Source organism: Emys orbicularis, chromosome 10, assembly GCF_028017835.1.
Source record: "Emys orbicularis isolate rEmyOrb1 chromosome 10, rEmyOrb1.hap1, whole genome shotgun sequence".
Lineage (NCBI taxonomy): Eukaryota > Metazoa > Chordata > Testudines > Emydidae > Emys > Emys orbicularis.
In genome coordinates, this window is record NC_088692.1 from 66,128,534 (window position 1) to 66,145,372 (window position 16,839).

The following is a 16,839-nucleotide window of genomic DNA, read 5'->3' on the forward strand; positions in this document are numbered from 1 at the left end:
GGGAAGTGGTATTCATGTCTATGTAAAGGGAAGGAACTTCCCTGAAGCATCCTATTGTTGATTGAATTTGGTTAATTACAAATAAGATTAGCGAAAAATGAAACCAGCGTGTGGCTATGCACCTTATCCATCATATTGTGTATCACTTTATAGACGTTACATATTTGGAAGTTAACAGATGGTGAAGCACTGTACACACTTGTTGTGCTGTGATCATATTTAAAAACTGGTCCAGTATTCTTTTGTAACTAATTTCCCCCTCCCTTGACCACTACAGATCATAAATGTTCTATTTTATCTCTCTGCTTCTATTATGCACCTGATAATCAAGGCTTGAAAAATATACTACTAGTCAGGGGGCAATGTTAAAGGTGCGTGTGAGGAGTATTTCAAACCAGTGAGGTTCTGGGGCCCAGCCCAATCCAACCCTGCTGTTCAGAAGGACACTGAAGTTGGACTTCTATCCAGGTCTGTCCCTGTCCATTTTGCCCTCTGGCTAGTAGATGATAAATGTGAAGCCCCCACACTCATCTGGCTCCTGGAAAGGAGAAGGTGCACACTCTCACTGGACCCTAACTGCCATCCAAAAGCCTCATGACAATTGGGTGGGAGATGAGGAGGAAGAGGGTCCTCAGGTTTTACCCCACCTCCTCTCTTCCTGGCTTCTGCCTGAACTGGGCAGGTCTTTTCACTCTAAGCTTTCGCCAGAGCTTAACCAAATAGCAACGTGACATGACTTTTGTCAGTTTCCCAGTTGACTACAGGGTTACAATAAGCAGCTATGAAATTGACAAGGCTCTTGTTGGCGTCATATAGTTTGTGATTAGATATGGTCAAGGATTTTCTGAGGTAACAGAGTTTTGTCAGAAAATGTCAATTTGCCCAACTTGAGATGTTTCCAGGGTCAGTGGCTCTGGGACAGACCCACAATGTGGACTGCTCTTCGGTCCAGTATTATTTAACTGCAGGCTTGTTTAATAATACTTTCACTGCATACGTACAAACCCCTTCTTTGATTTGTCTATAGTATGTCACAATAGTTTACAAAATTTTAATTGTTGCTATTGGAAAGTGGTGATTAATTATGTCATCAGTGCGAGATTTGAGCTTGTCCCTGCTGTATAGTGTTCTAATAGATATAATTTACATTTGAAACTGAATAAATATTATAAATGTCATCTGCAGCTCTGTGAGTGCAATTGCTTCAGTTCTTACTTTTTGGCTCCCTTGCTGTGTTGTTAGCCGTTTTAATGACAAAACAATATATACAGGAACATCGTCCCTGGACACACTGTAACAATATAATAATCCACTTGTAACAAAAGACAGCAGACTCATTAAATGCAAGATTAACCCTCCTACACACACACACACACACACACACACACACACACACACACGCACACACACACCCCAAACAACAACAATAATATTTCTATATTACACTACCTCTCCTCACCCCCAAAAAATCACAACAGTCTGAGGTCATTATTTTACTGCTTTCTCATAAAGGTACATCCAGAATTTGACAACCCCCCTACACCAGTGTTGTAAGTACAGTATCCCTAGATGGCATCCCCATTTGAGGATCATGTCAGGCTACCCTCACTATTGCCTTGGGTAGCACAACGACCTCCTCCAGCTGTACCATGTTCCCCGCTTCCTGTCATCCTGGTAAAGCAACCCCTCCCCCGCCGCCAAAGGGGATCTCTCTATGTCTGGTTAACAAATCTAGAGCCAGACTGTGGCATTGAGTCACTGGCTGGGAAGTGGCTGCATTTTGGGGTGGTGATGAGGCGTCATATAGCAGGAGGCTTTTGGGGAAGGGCATACAAGGCCATGACCCTGCCTGCTCTCACTCTGCATCCCCACCCCTTAGCCTCCTAGGAAGGCTAGCATCTGTGCTGAAATAGTACAGTGATTGAATGCCCACTGTGGCGGGTTGCTTGTGTTCTCTCTTGTCCTTGCACACCTGCAAAGGGCGAGCCATCATCTGGCTATTAATTTTCACCACAGGCAATAAAGCCATCACAAATAACATTTAAAAACATGCTCTATGAAAGCGATCCTGCCTTTTACATTGCACCCCACCTTGATGAATTGCACTGCGAGAATGCCCCAATCTAGGATGGGCAGGCAGCACACCCAATAGCGAGGATTTGCAAACCAGCTACTAAAGATCTGCTCCAGCTTTTCTGCTGAAAAAGTACCCAGCAAGCTGCATGTAGTGACCAAGTTCCTCCTTGGGGGCAATTTTCTGGAAGGATGTTTTAAAAAACTGCTACCAGATGTCTGATTAAGTAAGGTGATTATTGCATAGGTTTTAAATGTGTGTGAATCATGGCTTGGACACTTACGGTTTGGTCTGTCAATGGTGGAAGCACAATTTGTTTTTCTATTTTGTTCAGGACTGATTTCCACAGCTCTTTTAAAACCCGTTTCAGAACTGTCTTCTCACAGATTTTTGCAGAGAGACTTAAACTGGAATAAAGTAAAACACAGGCTGGTCTCCAAATCTAGCATTAAAACATCAAAGGCTCTGAATTAACATAAACTCAGATTAACGGCTACCTTGTGCTACAGTTTCTCTGAACCACTACACCAATAATGCCTTTTAGACATCAGTGTTATTTCACAGCATTATTCATATGGATTTTTGAACATTTCAAATCTTGTCTTCTAGATTAGGAACAAACATTCCATGTAAACATCCAGCAACCCTTTTACCATGCTCAGTTTAATGTACCCAACAGCACTGTATTTATTGAAAATGAAACATAATGGTTGAACTGTAAAGTTATGCTCAAATGATTGGTATAGTTAAAAAACTAAAACTTAAAGGGTTATTGTGAAATTAGTTTCTGCTTAAAAAGAAAAAGCTCCTTTGTTGTCCTATGTTGCATCTGTGCAGTTGAAACTGCTTGTGATATCAAACAAATTTTGGGCTGACGCCTTGAAACACTTACAGTTATGCATACACATTTCTTCTGATGTCAATGGGACTACTGAGTAGTAAGAATAGGCTCTGTAATAAGTGTTTGGAGGATCGCTTCCCCATCACAGGTTTATTAGGATCGAATTGGGTATTCATGAAACATGCTATATGTGGAATTAAGCACCTTTTACTGCAGTGCACACAAATGAGAAAATCTTCTGTTTATTCTTTTAAAAAACAGCAATTTGTAAATATGTATGTGGGGAGTCTTATAGTATTATGTAAGTTTTGTTCATGTAAATGAGCATATAACATAGAGGATGTACAAATCACATTATAGGTATGTACATGTACCAGTTAATCTTTCTACTAGCTATTATAGGTATGCATATGAAAAGTGATAGTAATAGAGAAATAATCACAGCAGAAATCACATATATTTGCAAGGCAGATGATACTCCTTAGAAGCATTTTTATCTCAGCTCCTTGTTTGGATTACATTTACATCTAACTATACATCTAAATTCTACAAAAATGGTGGTGTCTCTTTGGCAAGTATTTAAAACCTCTTTTAAAAAATTAAATTTGTATTTGTTTATATTTCAAGGAAGCTGTGTTAGGTAACTTCAATATATATTGATTTGTGGTTTGATGCAATAGAAGAGTGAATCAAATGGGTTATTCCATTCTTACCATTCAAGGACAGATCATGTGTGTTTGTGAAGATTTTTGGCCTTTGTCTTCTTACAGACTTATAAGAGAATCATGTTCCTCATGTCAAAGGAAATTAAGACTAAGAAAGTCTATGCTTCCAGCGGCTTTACACACAGGACTAGATAGATGGTTAGAAATGAAAGCTTGACATATAGATACAGCTGCTGGAAAGCTTCTCTCAGGGTTAGGAATCTGGCTTCTGCAGCTGCCAGTGTTGCAGAAACAGTCAGCTCCTATGAGTAAATTAAGGGAAAAGAATGGGCACTTTCCACACTGCCAGTTACACTGAGCTCCAGTGCCAACTGACAAAGAACCAAATAAACAGAGTGTCCAGATTTCTCCCAGATTTTCCTCAGTACTCTATGGTGTATTTAATATATTAATATATGTGGAACCTACAGAAAGCAAGCAAAAAACTCTATTTCCTTCTCCCCTCCTTGCAGCTCCTTTTTGGGCCCTTTTAGATTGTCTTCACCTTCTTCAGATGCACTTCCTGCTTTCCTAACATGGGCCTGCAATCTCAGTGGAAAAATAAGTCATTATTTCTTGGACCCTGTCCAAGATGTAAGTTTCTAGGAAGAAATATTCACCAAAAACTCAATTGGGGTCTATTAGTTTTGGTGTTCTGGGAATCCAATTAAATCACTCACACTCCCCAAGCAGGAAACATGCTCATGTAAATTATATTTTCAAAGTACAAAGCAGCAAGTAAAAATGTCTCAACTTTCTGAAAAGGAAAACAGAAGAGCATACAAAGAGACTGACTTTCAGAGGTGCTAAGATATTGCAATTGACTTTCATGGGAGTTGAGAGTGCTCAGAATCTCTGAAAACATAGCCCATAAAGATGTGACCTTTAGAAGCAACAACAGTGTAAAATTATGTCCCAGAGAAAGAAAGAAAACAGGAGGTTCTTTGAGTGTGTGATCCCTAACTGTAATCCACTGTGGGTTATGCATGTGCACAATATGCCCTGAGCCTGAGAATTTGAAAGTAGTGTTCATTAATCCGTGCATGCATCCTGGCTCACCTCATGTCTCTTCCTGAGGGGATAAAGGGCAGAGTGGACTGACCGCCTCTCCAGTTCCTTCTCTACTGCAAATCAGATAAGATCTGAAGCAGAAGGGAAGGAAGGTGGGTATTGGAATACAGCCTGATGTCTTCAAAGAAAGAATATAGACCAAGATGAGAGGAATATCTGTAGTTTCTCAGAGAATGCCTCTTTGATGTGCCCAGGAAGAAAAGTGCTTCCATTTAGCTAGGTAACATCTAGTAGAGTCCTTTCTACTATTAGAGAGGATGTGTCTTGTACAGCTATGGAGCATGAACGTTCTAAGGATGATGCCCATCCAAATACCAAACTCTGAGATGGAGTGGATGCAGATCAGGGTGCTTGATCTTGCTGTTGCACAGGGTCAGGAGCTTGGGAAATGTTGGGAGGATGATTGGTGGTCAGGACGCCCGTGTAGGAGGTTGGGAAACTAAAACTCTCTGGCCCAGAAGGGGGCAATCAGGATGACCCGTGCTCTGTCCTGACGGATTTTGCATAGAACTTGTGGCAGGAGCGGTAGCAGAGGGACGGCATAGTTGAGCTGGTCCAACTAAGGAGGAGGCAGAGCATCACCCTGGGAGTGATGACCGAGGACTCTTCTGGAGCAATATGTGGTGCATTTCTGTTTGCATGAGAAGTGAACAGATCCCTTGTTGGGGTTCCCCCATAGAGTGAAAATATTGTCCAGTACCCGAGCTCCCACTTGTGGTTGACTGAAAAATGTGTGCTGAGGGAGTCTGAAAGCACATTTTGCTTTCCCAGAAGGTAGACTGCTGATAGGATGATTTGATTGCTGATACACCAGTTCCAGAGGCTGACTCCTGCACACAAGGAGGCAGATCTCGCTCTTCCCTGCTTGTTGGTGTAGAAGATACAGTAGTCGTAACATTGTCTGATGTTATAAGGACACAGTGAGTGTGGATGAAGGGAAAAAAGGACTCGCATACCTTCCGAACTGCTCATAACTCCAGGATATTGATGTGCATTCTGGACCCTCAAGATATCCAGGAACTTTGTGCTGTGTGGCTGTTAATATGGGCTCCCCAACCTAATAGGGATGCATCTGTAATAATGATCTTGACCAGAGAGGGTTGGAGAAAAAAGGGGATGCCCATGCATACCTGACGAGGATTTGTCCACTATAGCAGGGAAGCCTCTACCTTGGCCGAAACTGTACCATGGGGTTCATGGAATGGTGGTTTGGGGAGTATACTGACTGCAGCCACATTTAAAGGTTGGCATTAAGTGCATGAGGCCATATGACCTAGGAAAGACAGACATATCTTGAACAGTACTTGAGGGTTGCTTGTGATGCGAGCTATGACATTATTCATAGTCTGGAATCTGTCCTTGGGCAGGTACACTCTTGCTGTGATAGAATTCAAGGTTGCCCTGATGAAGTCCAGAGATTATTGCGGGGGGGTGAGAACAGATTTTTTGGCATTTACACTGACTCCCAGTGAGGAGAGAAGGTGTAGCATCATGGAAGTTGATGAATAGGCATGCTGGCGGGATTTGGCAACAAGGAGCCAGTCATTGAGATAGGGAAAGACAATGAGCCCACAACATCTGACATGGGCTGCTACTACTGAGAATATCTTGGTAAAGACTCTCTATTCCAAAGGGGAGTACTCTGTACTGAAAATGTTCGGCGCCCACCATGAATCCAAGGAATCGTCTGTGAGCGGGATGAATGTCTATGTGAAAGTAGGCATCCTTCATATTGAGAGCCATGAACCACATGCCCTTTTCTAAAGATAGGATTATAGAGGCCAACGTGACCATGCGAAAACTGAGTTTGGGAATGAAGTGGTTGAGCTGGCAGAAGTCGGGATTGGTCTCCAACTGCCCTTCTTTTTGGGTACTAGGAAGTAAGTTGAGTAAAGCCCTCTCCCTTGGTATTGAGGAAGGACATGTTCTATCGCTCCTCACTGCAACAAGTAGTTCAACTCTTGTTTGAGAATACTCTTGTGAGAGTAGCCCCTGAAGAGGGACGGGGAGGGTATTTTGGAGCAGGTAGGGATGCAAACTCTATCATATACCCAGAGTGGATGACGTTCAGCATTCACGTGTCTGTTGTTATTGCATTCCAAGTGTTGAAAAAGAGTACTAGATGACTCCCAAATGGTGTGTGGGGCTTGGGAGTGTTGTGCTTAATGTTTTGTGGTTCTCAAGCTCCCATCAAAAATAATGTCAAGCCAGAGGTTGAGGTTGGGATGCAGAGCCTGTTGCAGTGTGTGTGAGGAAGCAGGATTTTTGAACTCTTTGTCTCTTATGTGGTAGTTCACAGAGTCTCTGATGGGAAAACTGCTGAGCCATATGTTTAGATCTGAATGATCAGCAGTTATTCCCAATGAGTGCAGGGTAGCCCTAGGGTCCTTCAGGGCATATAGGGACTTGTCCATCTTCTGGTTGAAGAGGTGTGATTCAAAGGGGCGGTCCTCAATGGTATTCTGGACCTCTCTAGGGAGCCCTGATGCATGGAGCCATGACTCCCTGAGCATGATGACGGCAGTAGCCATAGCTCTAGATGATATCAGCACCATTGACTGCAGCTTCTGGAGAGCAGTCTTGGCTATCAGTTTGCCTTCATCTATCAGAGCTTGGAAACAAGCTCTGTCTAGCTGTAGAATGCTGTCAGTAAACTTGGCATAGTTCAGGAAATCATATTTAGCCATTAGTGCCTGGTAATTGGCTATTCTGAACTGGAGGCTGGATGATGAGAAGACCTTTCTCCCCAGCAGATCCAGGCATTTGCCTTCTTTGTCAGTGGGAGTAGACCGGGGATATTGCTGTCTAGCACTTTCAGAAGTGGTGTGGATCACCAGTGAGTTGGGAGCGTGGTGAGAAAACAAAAATTCTGCTCCTTTGGCTGGCACATAACTTTCTTTGCCCTTTTGGGGGTATGAGTGCAGGTGGCAGGGGTGTGCCAAACTGTCCTATCTTGCTCCAGTATGACTTCATTAGTGGGGAGAGATATTCTGCTGGATCCGGATGTGTGGAGGATATCTAAGAATTTGTTCTGGGAGTCCTGGACCTCTTCAAGAGGAATCTGAAGTTCTCCAGCAACTCTGTGAAAAAGGTCCGAGAACTGCCTGAAGTCATTTGGGGTGTGTGGGGAGAATAGGAGTTACTGCATCCTCTGAAGATGAAGATGGTAGTCTTACTGGTAACAGTGGAACTGCTGGATCCAGAGCGTAATGTTCCTCCTCTTCCTCTGTCAGCTCTGGTGGCAGATCTGAGCATCCCCTTAGAGAGGAGATAAGGGGTGACTCCCTGGCAAATCTATCAACTCTGCAGGGGGGAACTGATCCCAAACCCCCCAATATGGCCTGTAGAAGGGGGTCTGTTGGTGGTCATGGGGCCCCTATGGCATGGGGTACCAGCAGCTCAGAGTTAGACAAGGCAGAAGTTAGTTTTAAACAAGCCCAGATCTTTTGGGTGGTGGAGGATAGGTAGGATAAGAGAAGAAAGGTTCCTCAGGTGGTTTGGAATCTCTGGATGAAGAGAAGGCTGATTCCAATTCCAGCAGTGGTACACCTGGTGCCACTGGAGGGGAGATGTATTCCATCTATGGGATGAGTGATAAACTCCTTCCAGCAGTCAACTCCCTTGGTGGAGTTTTCTTCCTGTAGAAGGAGGGGATTCCAGATCCAGGAAAGCAAAAATGTCATGTGGGGTGGCAACGGATTCACACCTCCTCAGTGAGAGGACCTTCCACTTGTTCGAGTCACCAAAGCTGGCAATGAGGGAGATGCCCGAAGTTAACAGTGATCAGATTTCACTGGTGCCAATGGATCCCGGGGTTCCGGAGGTGCCGAGGGTGATCGTACCAAAGGAATGTGGTCTGGTACTGATGCAGCCCAATGCTTATGGGCTTTCTTATAATGCCTCTGGGACCTAGGACATACTAAGTCCTCATGGGCCAAGGTGATGGGCTTACTTAGAGATGAATCAGACTTCTTTGAAGTGGATTTAGAAGAAGACTTAGTCACATGCTAATGAGAGTGCTTCCTGGCTTCTTGATGAGATCCCGCCTGTGAGGGGTAGATTCTCCCACACCACAGTCGGAGCTTGCAGCAGGAGGCACGCTCCTTGCTGAATTAGGATGATGTATGGGGTAGTTCCCTGGCTTGGGTCTGATTGGGGTCTCATGGCTTTCTCCATGAGGTATTTGCAGAGATGAAGTTCCCACCCTTCTCTTGCACAGCTGGGGAATGATTGGCAGATATTGCACCTTGCTGCATTGTGAGCTTCCCCAAGGCAGTGCAGGCAACACTGGTGGTTGTTGCTGACCGAGAAGGACTGCACACAGGAAGCGTAGAGTTTGAAGCCCAGAGTCCTCGGCATAGTCCGGTACCTGAATGGGTTGAATGGGGGAGGAGGTCCCCCCAGGAGAATAATCTAAACACTGAAGAACTATAAAATTCTAACTGTTAAAACTGTTTACAAACTAGATAATTCTTATTTTGTAGGACAAAGCCCAAGCTGCAGACACTGAAGGTTCCAACCAGTACCATGTGGCGGTGAGAAGGAAATGGAAGAGACGGTCGATCCACCCCACCTTTATTCCCTCGGTCAGAGGCACAAGATGAGCCAGGATGCATGCGCAGACCAGCGGACACTACTTTCAAAATCTCTGGCTCCAGGCACATGGTGCACATGGGTAACCCACAGTGGAATACAGTTGGGACTATCACTCGAAGAAGAAAATCAATTATGAATTAATCCTTTGAATTAGCCTTTGCGCATTACAGTCATAACACCAGAAAACCTTTCCATCCGTTGAGCAATATTTCACAATTATTACCCTCAAAGCCAGGCATTAACCATGAGCACATATTAAAGATCGACATGCTGGTTCAGCAAAAGTGTCTTATCTAAACCAGGACATGTCCCATTATATAAAATACCAGTTTGGTACAAATCCTCACATCAAGAAAACAAACCATGTAAAAGATTCATGTCTTAGGAAAAGACCTGATTGTGAAAAGGAATGTAGGGGGTTGTGTTTCAGAGCAATAGATCTAAGTGGTAAAGTAGGCTATACCCCATTTTTTCAAAGAAAAACCTCCACTTGTGTCCTTAAAACTTTAGAGAAAAATGTGTGTAGTTGGAAATGTTTTAAACTTTTCTTAAATGTTGAAATGACAAACACCTTTGTGAAATGCAGACTTTCAACTATGTTAGTTAAATGCAAAGCTCCTAATATAATTCCTAATATCATTGTCAATGGTAAAATGCTTTATATACCAACCTGAAATCTAAGGACCTTGCTAAACTAATTACTAATACAAAAAGCCATTTCAGTATAGAATATTTCTAATAATGGGGAACTAATTAAATTGGCATGATCAAACAACTCCCTCAACCAATTCAGGAAGACAAGAATCATCATCTCTCCAAAAGTTGTTATGAAGAATAAACAACTTCTTTAATAACTATTTAGACTAAACACAATAAGAATTCCTGAATCTTGAAAAGACTGATTTGAGAACTAAAAACTTTTAAGTTAAATTTAGACTTAAGTACACTCAATTTTAACTATAATGAAAAGAAGTGTTCAGAATTTCTGAAATCAGAATTTCATTTCCTGTCAAATGCCAATAAAATTGAATGACTATCTCACATAATGGACTAAATAAAAAGAAAGTTAAAATTAATGTTAAAAATTATCTGATGCTTTCTCCCCACAAAAAAACAAAACAAAAACAAAGGCAATTATAGTGTTGCATGTTCATTAGGCAGACTGCATGTTCAGGAGCTGAAGGTCTCACCTAAGCCAACCCCCCAGGGCATGGAGTCAATGAAAGAATGAGAGCAACCAACTTTGAATCTATGAAAGTCTGAAAGAGGTGTGTTTTCATAAAATTCCCTAGAAACAGGAAGAAGGATATTAAAAAACTCTGAAGTGAGCCCCCCCATCCTTCCCTCACCCAGCTATCCTGCTTAAACAGCATGCCCTCCACAACACATCCTGCCCATCTATACAAGCAAGCTACTACTGACAGATGAAAAAAGAACGGAGAAGACTCAAGAGGAAACCAACCCAGGAAAAACCTCCCCAATACTTCAACATGGATTGGTGAGAGAAAGTTAACTAAAACACTACCAAGGGATTAGAATTAAAAAATCTTATAATAATTTTGTTGAGAAATGGAAATGTGGTTGTAATTTAGGACAAACAGATTCTCCTGTTAATCACCAAATGGTTAGACCAGGGGTCGGCAACCTTCGGCACACGGCCCATCAGGGTAATCCACTGGTGGGCCGCAAGACATTTTGTTTACGTTGACCACCTGCAGGCACGGCCCCCTGCAGCTCCCAGTGGCCGCGGTTCACTGTTCCCGGCCAATGGGAGCTGCGGGAAGTGGCACGGGCCGCAGGGACGTGCTGGCCGCCGCTACCCACCGCTCCCATTGGCCAGGAACGACGAACTATGGCCACAGGGAGCTTCAGGGGGCCGTGCCTGCAGACGGTCAATGTAAATAAAAAGTCTTGTGCCCCGCCAGCAGATTACCCTGATGGGACACGTGCCGAAGGTTGCCAACCCCTGGGTTAGACTATGTATTCCTGGAAAGGAGACAGGGAGTAAACACTGGTAAACAAAGAAATAGTGGGATTTCAATGGATTAAGATTCTTAATATTGGTCAATTGTCCTGATTTAAAATAGCTCCTTAAATGGCTTTTTATAAGTAACCGATTTCAGAAGATTTAGATTGCTTACTTCGCCCAACTATAAACTTTTTAGCTTATCCATGATATGCCAAATAGGACCTAATATTTTTAGTAATTTTTAAAATAAAATTCCTTGGCATCCAGCAATTTAAAATTACTCCTTTTTACTCCTCACTTACATTTTGTCCAGAAAATCCATGAGAGGTCGCAGCACAATCTCAGCATCGATAGCTGCATTGTTCTTATTGGCCGATACATTTCCATTTCCTCTCATCTGATTTAGCTCAAAGCTCATCTGTCTCACACACTCCTCAATAACAAGCTGGAAACTAAAGAGAAAAAAAGAGAGTGGAGGAATTATACGACAGAAGATGACTATTTAGATTCTGCTCCATCAACTTCATCGATGAACACAAAATCATTTGTGAGCAGATATGAAACCCACATGCTTAAGGCACTGTATGATTTAGAAACTGAAAATAACCATTTCTGAAGAGTTATAGTTCGTATAAGGCCAAATAATATACTTACCATTGACGTTTGTGTTTTGTTTTCCTTTTACATTGTCCCTATCCCTACAGGAGTCCTAGTAACTATTTTCTGATAGGAATTACACAATAAGAAGGTGAATCAGAGACTTTACTGAGGTATGACTGGCTGTTAAGATAGACATCAGTGTTAGCCAGCACAATTATTCCTGCTTTTAGTTTTGGTATGAGGGGATTACAGACATAAGTTCTATTTACGTGTATTTTTAAAGGGGGTGTTATCAAATATTCTCTCTTTTTGGTAAATTTTATATTCATTTGGTGTCAATATCCTCCTTGAAGATAGAAAATAACAAGACTTCTACCAATTTGTCCTAGTTGGCTAAACTGGACTTTTTCTTGTCATGACTCATGTGCCAACACAGCAAAGTTTTGTTTACTACTTTGTACCTAGTTAAGAGAGTAAAAATATTTGGACTGCTTCATAAACCTTTATGCCAGATGCATTTTATGGGAATATTTGGCATTTTACATTCAAAAGTGGGAACAGATTTTCTATTCTGAAGAACTGATTTCCACACAGCTGAAAAACTAGAGGAGATGGGGGACTGTTAGGTCTGTATAAATTAGTTCTGTTTACAAGTGTGGGAGTGGAAGTTGTTCTCAATTCCCCACAAAGTGAGTTTACTGATTTAGTTCATTTCTTGTTTTTCTAGAGGTTCAATTCTCTTCCGATATAGCAGCATCTGCCTGACAGAAAATCAAGGAGTGACACAGGGGCAGTATGGCCATAGTGAGGACATAGATTGGTACATTTAAACAGTGCAAAACTGAGTATTCAGAAGCATCTGAGAAGTAAAAGTACCACAAGAGAAGTAAAAGTACCACAAGTACCACAGGGGCAATAAATATGATAATCAATTCTAAATGCATTCATAGACAAATTGAATAGATAAGCCTGTAGCTAAAGAATCTACAAAAAACAATTAGTAAAAGAACAAACAAGCTAAGTGAAAACAGACTGAAAACTCCCAGCTATTGTGCTTCACCACAAAAACCCAACACAAAAACCCACATGAACACATCTGATTGCCAAGAAGACAGAAGGCTTTTCCAGTGACACCTACTCAGAAACCAACTTTGAAATGAATAAAGGGGAGCCCAAAAACCAATGCATGGCACAGTTGCTTTCCCAGTTCATCCTCAGAATTCTTCTGGCTGCCAGTGCTGCTCTTAAAGCCACCTCTTTTCTCATTCAGATTATGCAGGCAGTGGGTCTACTCTAGTACCCAAACTGCTGCATCTTGTTCAACCACAATTAGTTGAGGCAATGTTCGCTGCTTGGTGCTATAGACAACTCCATCCTGAGCAAACTGCTGCCACACTTATTAACTCAGCATGGCCACATGGGCAGCCTCTAAAAGAATGAGATAAGACTCAGAAGTGGCAGAAGGCCTCCTAGAGAAGTTTTACTTGGTTTTCTTCAGAGTAAGGCTATGAAGCTATCTGGGTGGCCATGTGCTGATTTTTGGTTAGAGGGTGTCACAGGCATAAACTATGGACAAATTTAAGGGAGAAGAAAGCACATGAGAAACACACAAAGCCAGATTGGGGACATTTTGACCAACTTTGGCAATGGGAATGAGAGCTGTTGGATGACTGGCTTTTCTGCAGAAGAGTGAAAAATATAGGCCCCTATGACCACTCATTCTTATCTTAACAAAGTGGTAGATATTTTCTTTAAATTAAAAAACTATTTCACCCAGAAGATTATACCAATTTTAGGAAAAATCAAACACAGTGCTTCATCTAGTTAACAGTGACCTTTTAAGACAGGGAGAGAAGAGACCACAGGGAGCTAGTACAGGTATTATCCACCATTTAATTCTTGGCTGACATTTCCCCTTCTTACTAAGTCATTTAATTTTCCCTATTATTTGGGTTGTCTCAGCCTATTAATGATCTGAGGCAGCCATGACTCTTCCTCAATTGTATTTATTCAAACCATCCTTTTCCATAGTTAATGAAGCCACACACCGAAAAGGAAAACAGTTTGCACAGATTGTATGAATATGGCATTAACTGTTACTGAGCAACTAAAACTTTCACATGCCTCCCACGGTTGCAGATTCCCTGAACAATCACTCTCTCTTATATTCCTTTTCAAGCAAAGGCAAAAACAGTCCTATGGTTTTTGCTTCCAATAGCAAGACTCAGATATGTTGCTGGTACAGTGCAAACCGCATTCTGGCCAGCGACATGCACACTGATTCAAGAGTAAGGCTCACTAGCTGATTCCAGCAGACCAGACACTGGCAGAGCAAATGACTCAAGAGGGCTTCACAGTGACCATTTGAAGAAGGGTAAATTCAGACAGGCAACCTGAGTGGGGCAGGCTACTGGACAAAGCTGTCAGTCTCAGGAAATCAAAACACACACACAGTAAAAGAGAGGTTGAACATTGTATTAGTTAAGAACAAATCGAGCCATTTTTATCTTCCAAAAGCAGAAAGTAAAATTTCCAGCTGTGTCACTATAACCCATTCATGCCCACACACTAGTTTTAGTGTCCTTTGGAGGTGAGGATAGTGCTGTATTTTCCAAAACGTACAGCCAGCCAGTCAGAGACACACACATATTCATGCAGTGGATCTTGCTACACTGGAGCAAGCTGTATGTGAAAAGACATACACTCACCCAATCTAGTCAATGGATTGGCTTTTGGCTATGCACATCTGCCTGGTTTGAGGCACAATGGAGTATTTTTAATGGTTGCCATCACTGTAGCACAAATTCTTTAAGTACGTTTATTACCTTGCGCCATAGGCAATGCTGAGTTCATCCAGTACGCTACTGAGTTTCACCTGAAGTTCTTTGAGAACAACACTAGCGTCAGGATCCAGCTGGAAAGAGATTATGAGTAATGTTATTTTTCTGCATTCTTCTCACATGCAGTCTATTTCTCTGTTACAATTAATGGATTAGGCATTACATACATTCATTATAGTACACTACTAGAAAACAAATATGGAAACACCAACTAGAATAGGAAATGTTCAATTAGCCTTAATGTCCAATTAGTGTAGCACTAACAATGCAGAATACATTGTTCAAATGAAATAAGAAAGAATTACCTTACAAGAAAACAAAAAAGTATCATTAATGGTACTATGGGATTGATACAGAAGGTGTTAACAGTTCACAAGATTTTTAGAATTTCAGAAATCACCTCAGCAAAGGTGGTATATGCTAGCGATAACAAGAGGATCATGTATGAAAAGGTTGACGGTGCTTGTTTTAATAACCAACTGGCTTTTTTTTGTACATATTACTCTTTTGTAGGTGTCATTTTTAAAATGTACATTGAAGGTGTTTCCACAGTGTTTCCACTAATGCAGCTTGGACTAGAACATCTGGCTATGAGGACGATGGCTTGAGGACCACCCCTGCTGCTTCTACTTATAGGACAAGAGGGAGGGGAATCTATTAACCTTTATTCCTTCATTGTATTCCTTAAAGCCACTAAAGACACACATTGGCCCAAAATAGCTTTCTCTCAAGCACAGTGCAATAAAATTCTGTGGAGGAATCAGGAAAAAGTGCTGTTGTATCTTTAATACAGGTTCTTTCTCACCTTAGCGGGAAATGAGGGAGCAGGAGAGAATTAATTTTACATTTACATCTCTTCTCAGGTACAGGGCTAGTGATCCATGCACAGACATTTTATCTGTAATGCATTCTTTTTCAAATCTCTATCAAAAATCATTTTAAATAATACCTTGAAATTAAAAAAACCATCTAGATTTTTGTCTCCTCAAATCTTGGAATTTAGAAAAAAATAGTTTGTGACCATCATAGGATACGACTGATTAAAAGAATGTCAGCATAGTTCATTTTAATATGAATTAATAACTGACTTCCTCTTCTTTGGTTAATCTACATTCAAATGTAATTGAATAGTCTTTAATGATAATTGTCACATATTGCACCCAATCCTGCAGTAATTCCATATGCAGAAGTCCCAATGATTTCAAAGGAAATTTTGCATTTGGAGGAAATACATAATCATGCTTGTCTGTATTTGTACTTTTTTTTGTTTTATTTATGAACGGGTTCATTACTCTAGTTCCTGAGTGCTTCAGAACACTTTTGTAAAATAGGTAAGCATTATTATCTGCATTTTAGAGGTGGAGAACCTTGGAACAGTGCAGATAGGTGACTTAACCAAGGTCACACAGGACAGCAGTGACAGAGCACAGACAACAACCCAGATTTGCTTACTCCTAGTACTATGTTAACCAAAAGACCACCCAACCTCTTCTTATAGTGAACGGGTGCCTCAAAGACAATCAGTCATGATATTATATCTATATTTATTTTTTACAAGCACATAAAATCAGAGATAATAATTTTTTTTTAACAAAAATCTGATATAATGAAAGAGTGGGGTTACTATATAGGCCACAGTCCAGCAAAGTCTGTACTTAACTATGAACACCAGTTAGTCCCATGGAGTAGGGCCTCCATGGGACTACTTATGTGCTTAAAGTTAAGAAATGCATACACATTATCAATTTGATAATACAGGCAAGGGAATGTAAACAACAAAGAAATTTGTGAGCTCAAACCAAAACCCTAGAAGCAAACACCTCTGAAGCTTGGAGAAGTTCAAGTGGACCTAGATCCAAACTTTGCAGTTGGTCCTCCCTCTGTAATAGGCTGAACCAAAAGGCTGGACGAGAAAGCTTGGACTCAAACCTTATGGCTTGGACCAAATTTTTTAATCTGAGAAACTCATTAATGTTGCTCTGATATTTACCACTGGACAGTTCAGAGAGGTGTTTTTCCTACAGTAAAACCATGTTTTACTGACAGTGCAAACTTCTTCCTTAATGATCTTTTTCCTTAGTAAGTATAGCTGGGAAAAACAAACTAATCTCATTGAAAATACAACGAGGAGTACTTGTGGCACC

At 41.4% G+C, this 16,839-nt stretch overlaps 1 protein-coding gene across 1 annotated transcript in view; it reads right to left on the reverse strand.

The window, feature by feature from the left end:
• Window positions 1–16,839, reverse strand: part of UNC13C (unc-13 homolog C) — a 402,367-nt gene that overhangs the window by 53,546 nt on the left and 331,982 nt on the right. Inside the window, exons 25-27 of the mRNA XM_065411637.1 lie at window positions 14,681–14,769; window positions 11,558–11,707; window positions 2,358–2,481 (exon numbers count right to left, since the gene is read on the reverse strand). Coding sequence (XP_065267709.1) covers window positions 2,358–2,481; window positions 11,558–11,707; window positions 14,681–14,769 — 363 coding nt within the window. The remainder of the gene's footprint in view (window positions 1–2,357; window positions 2,482–11,557; window positions 11,708–14,680; window positions 14,770–16,839) is intronic.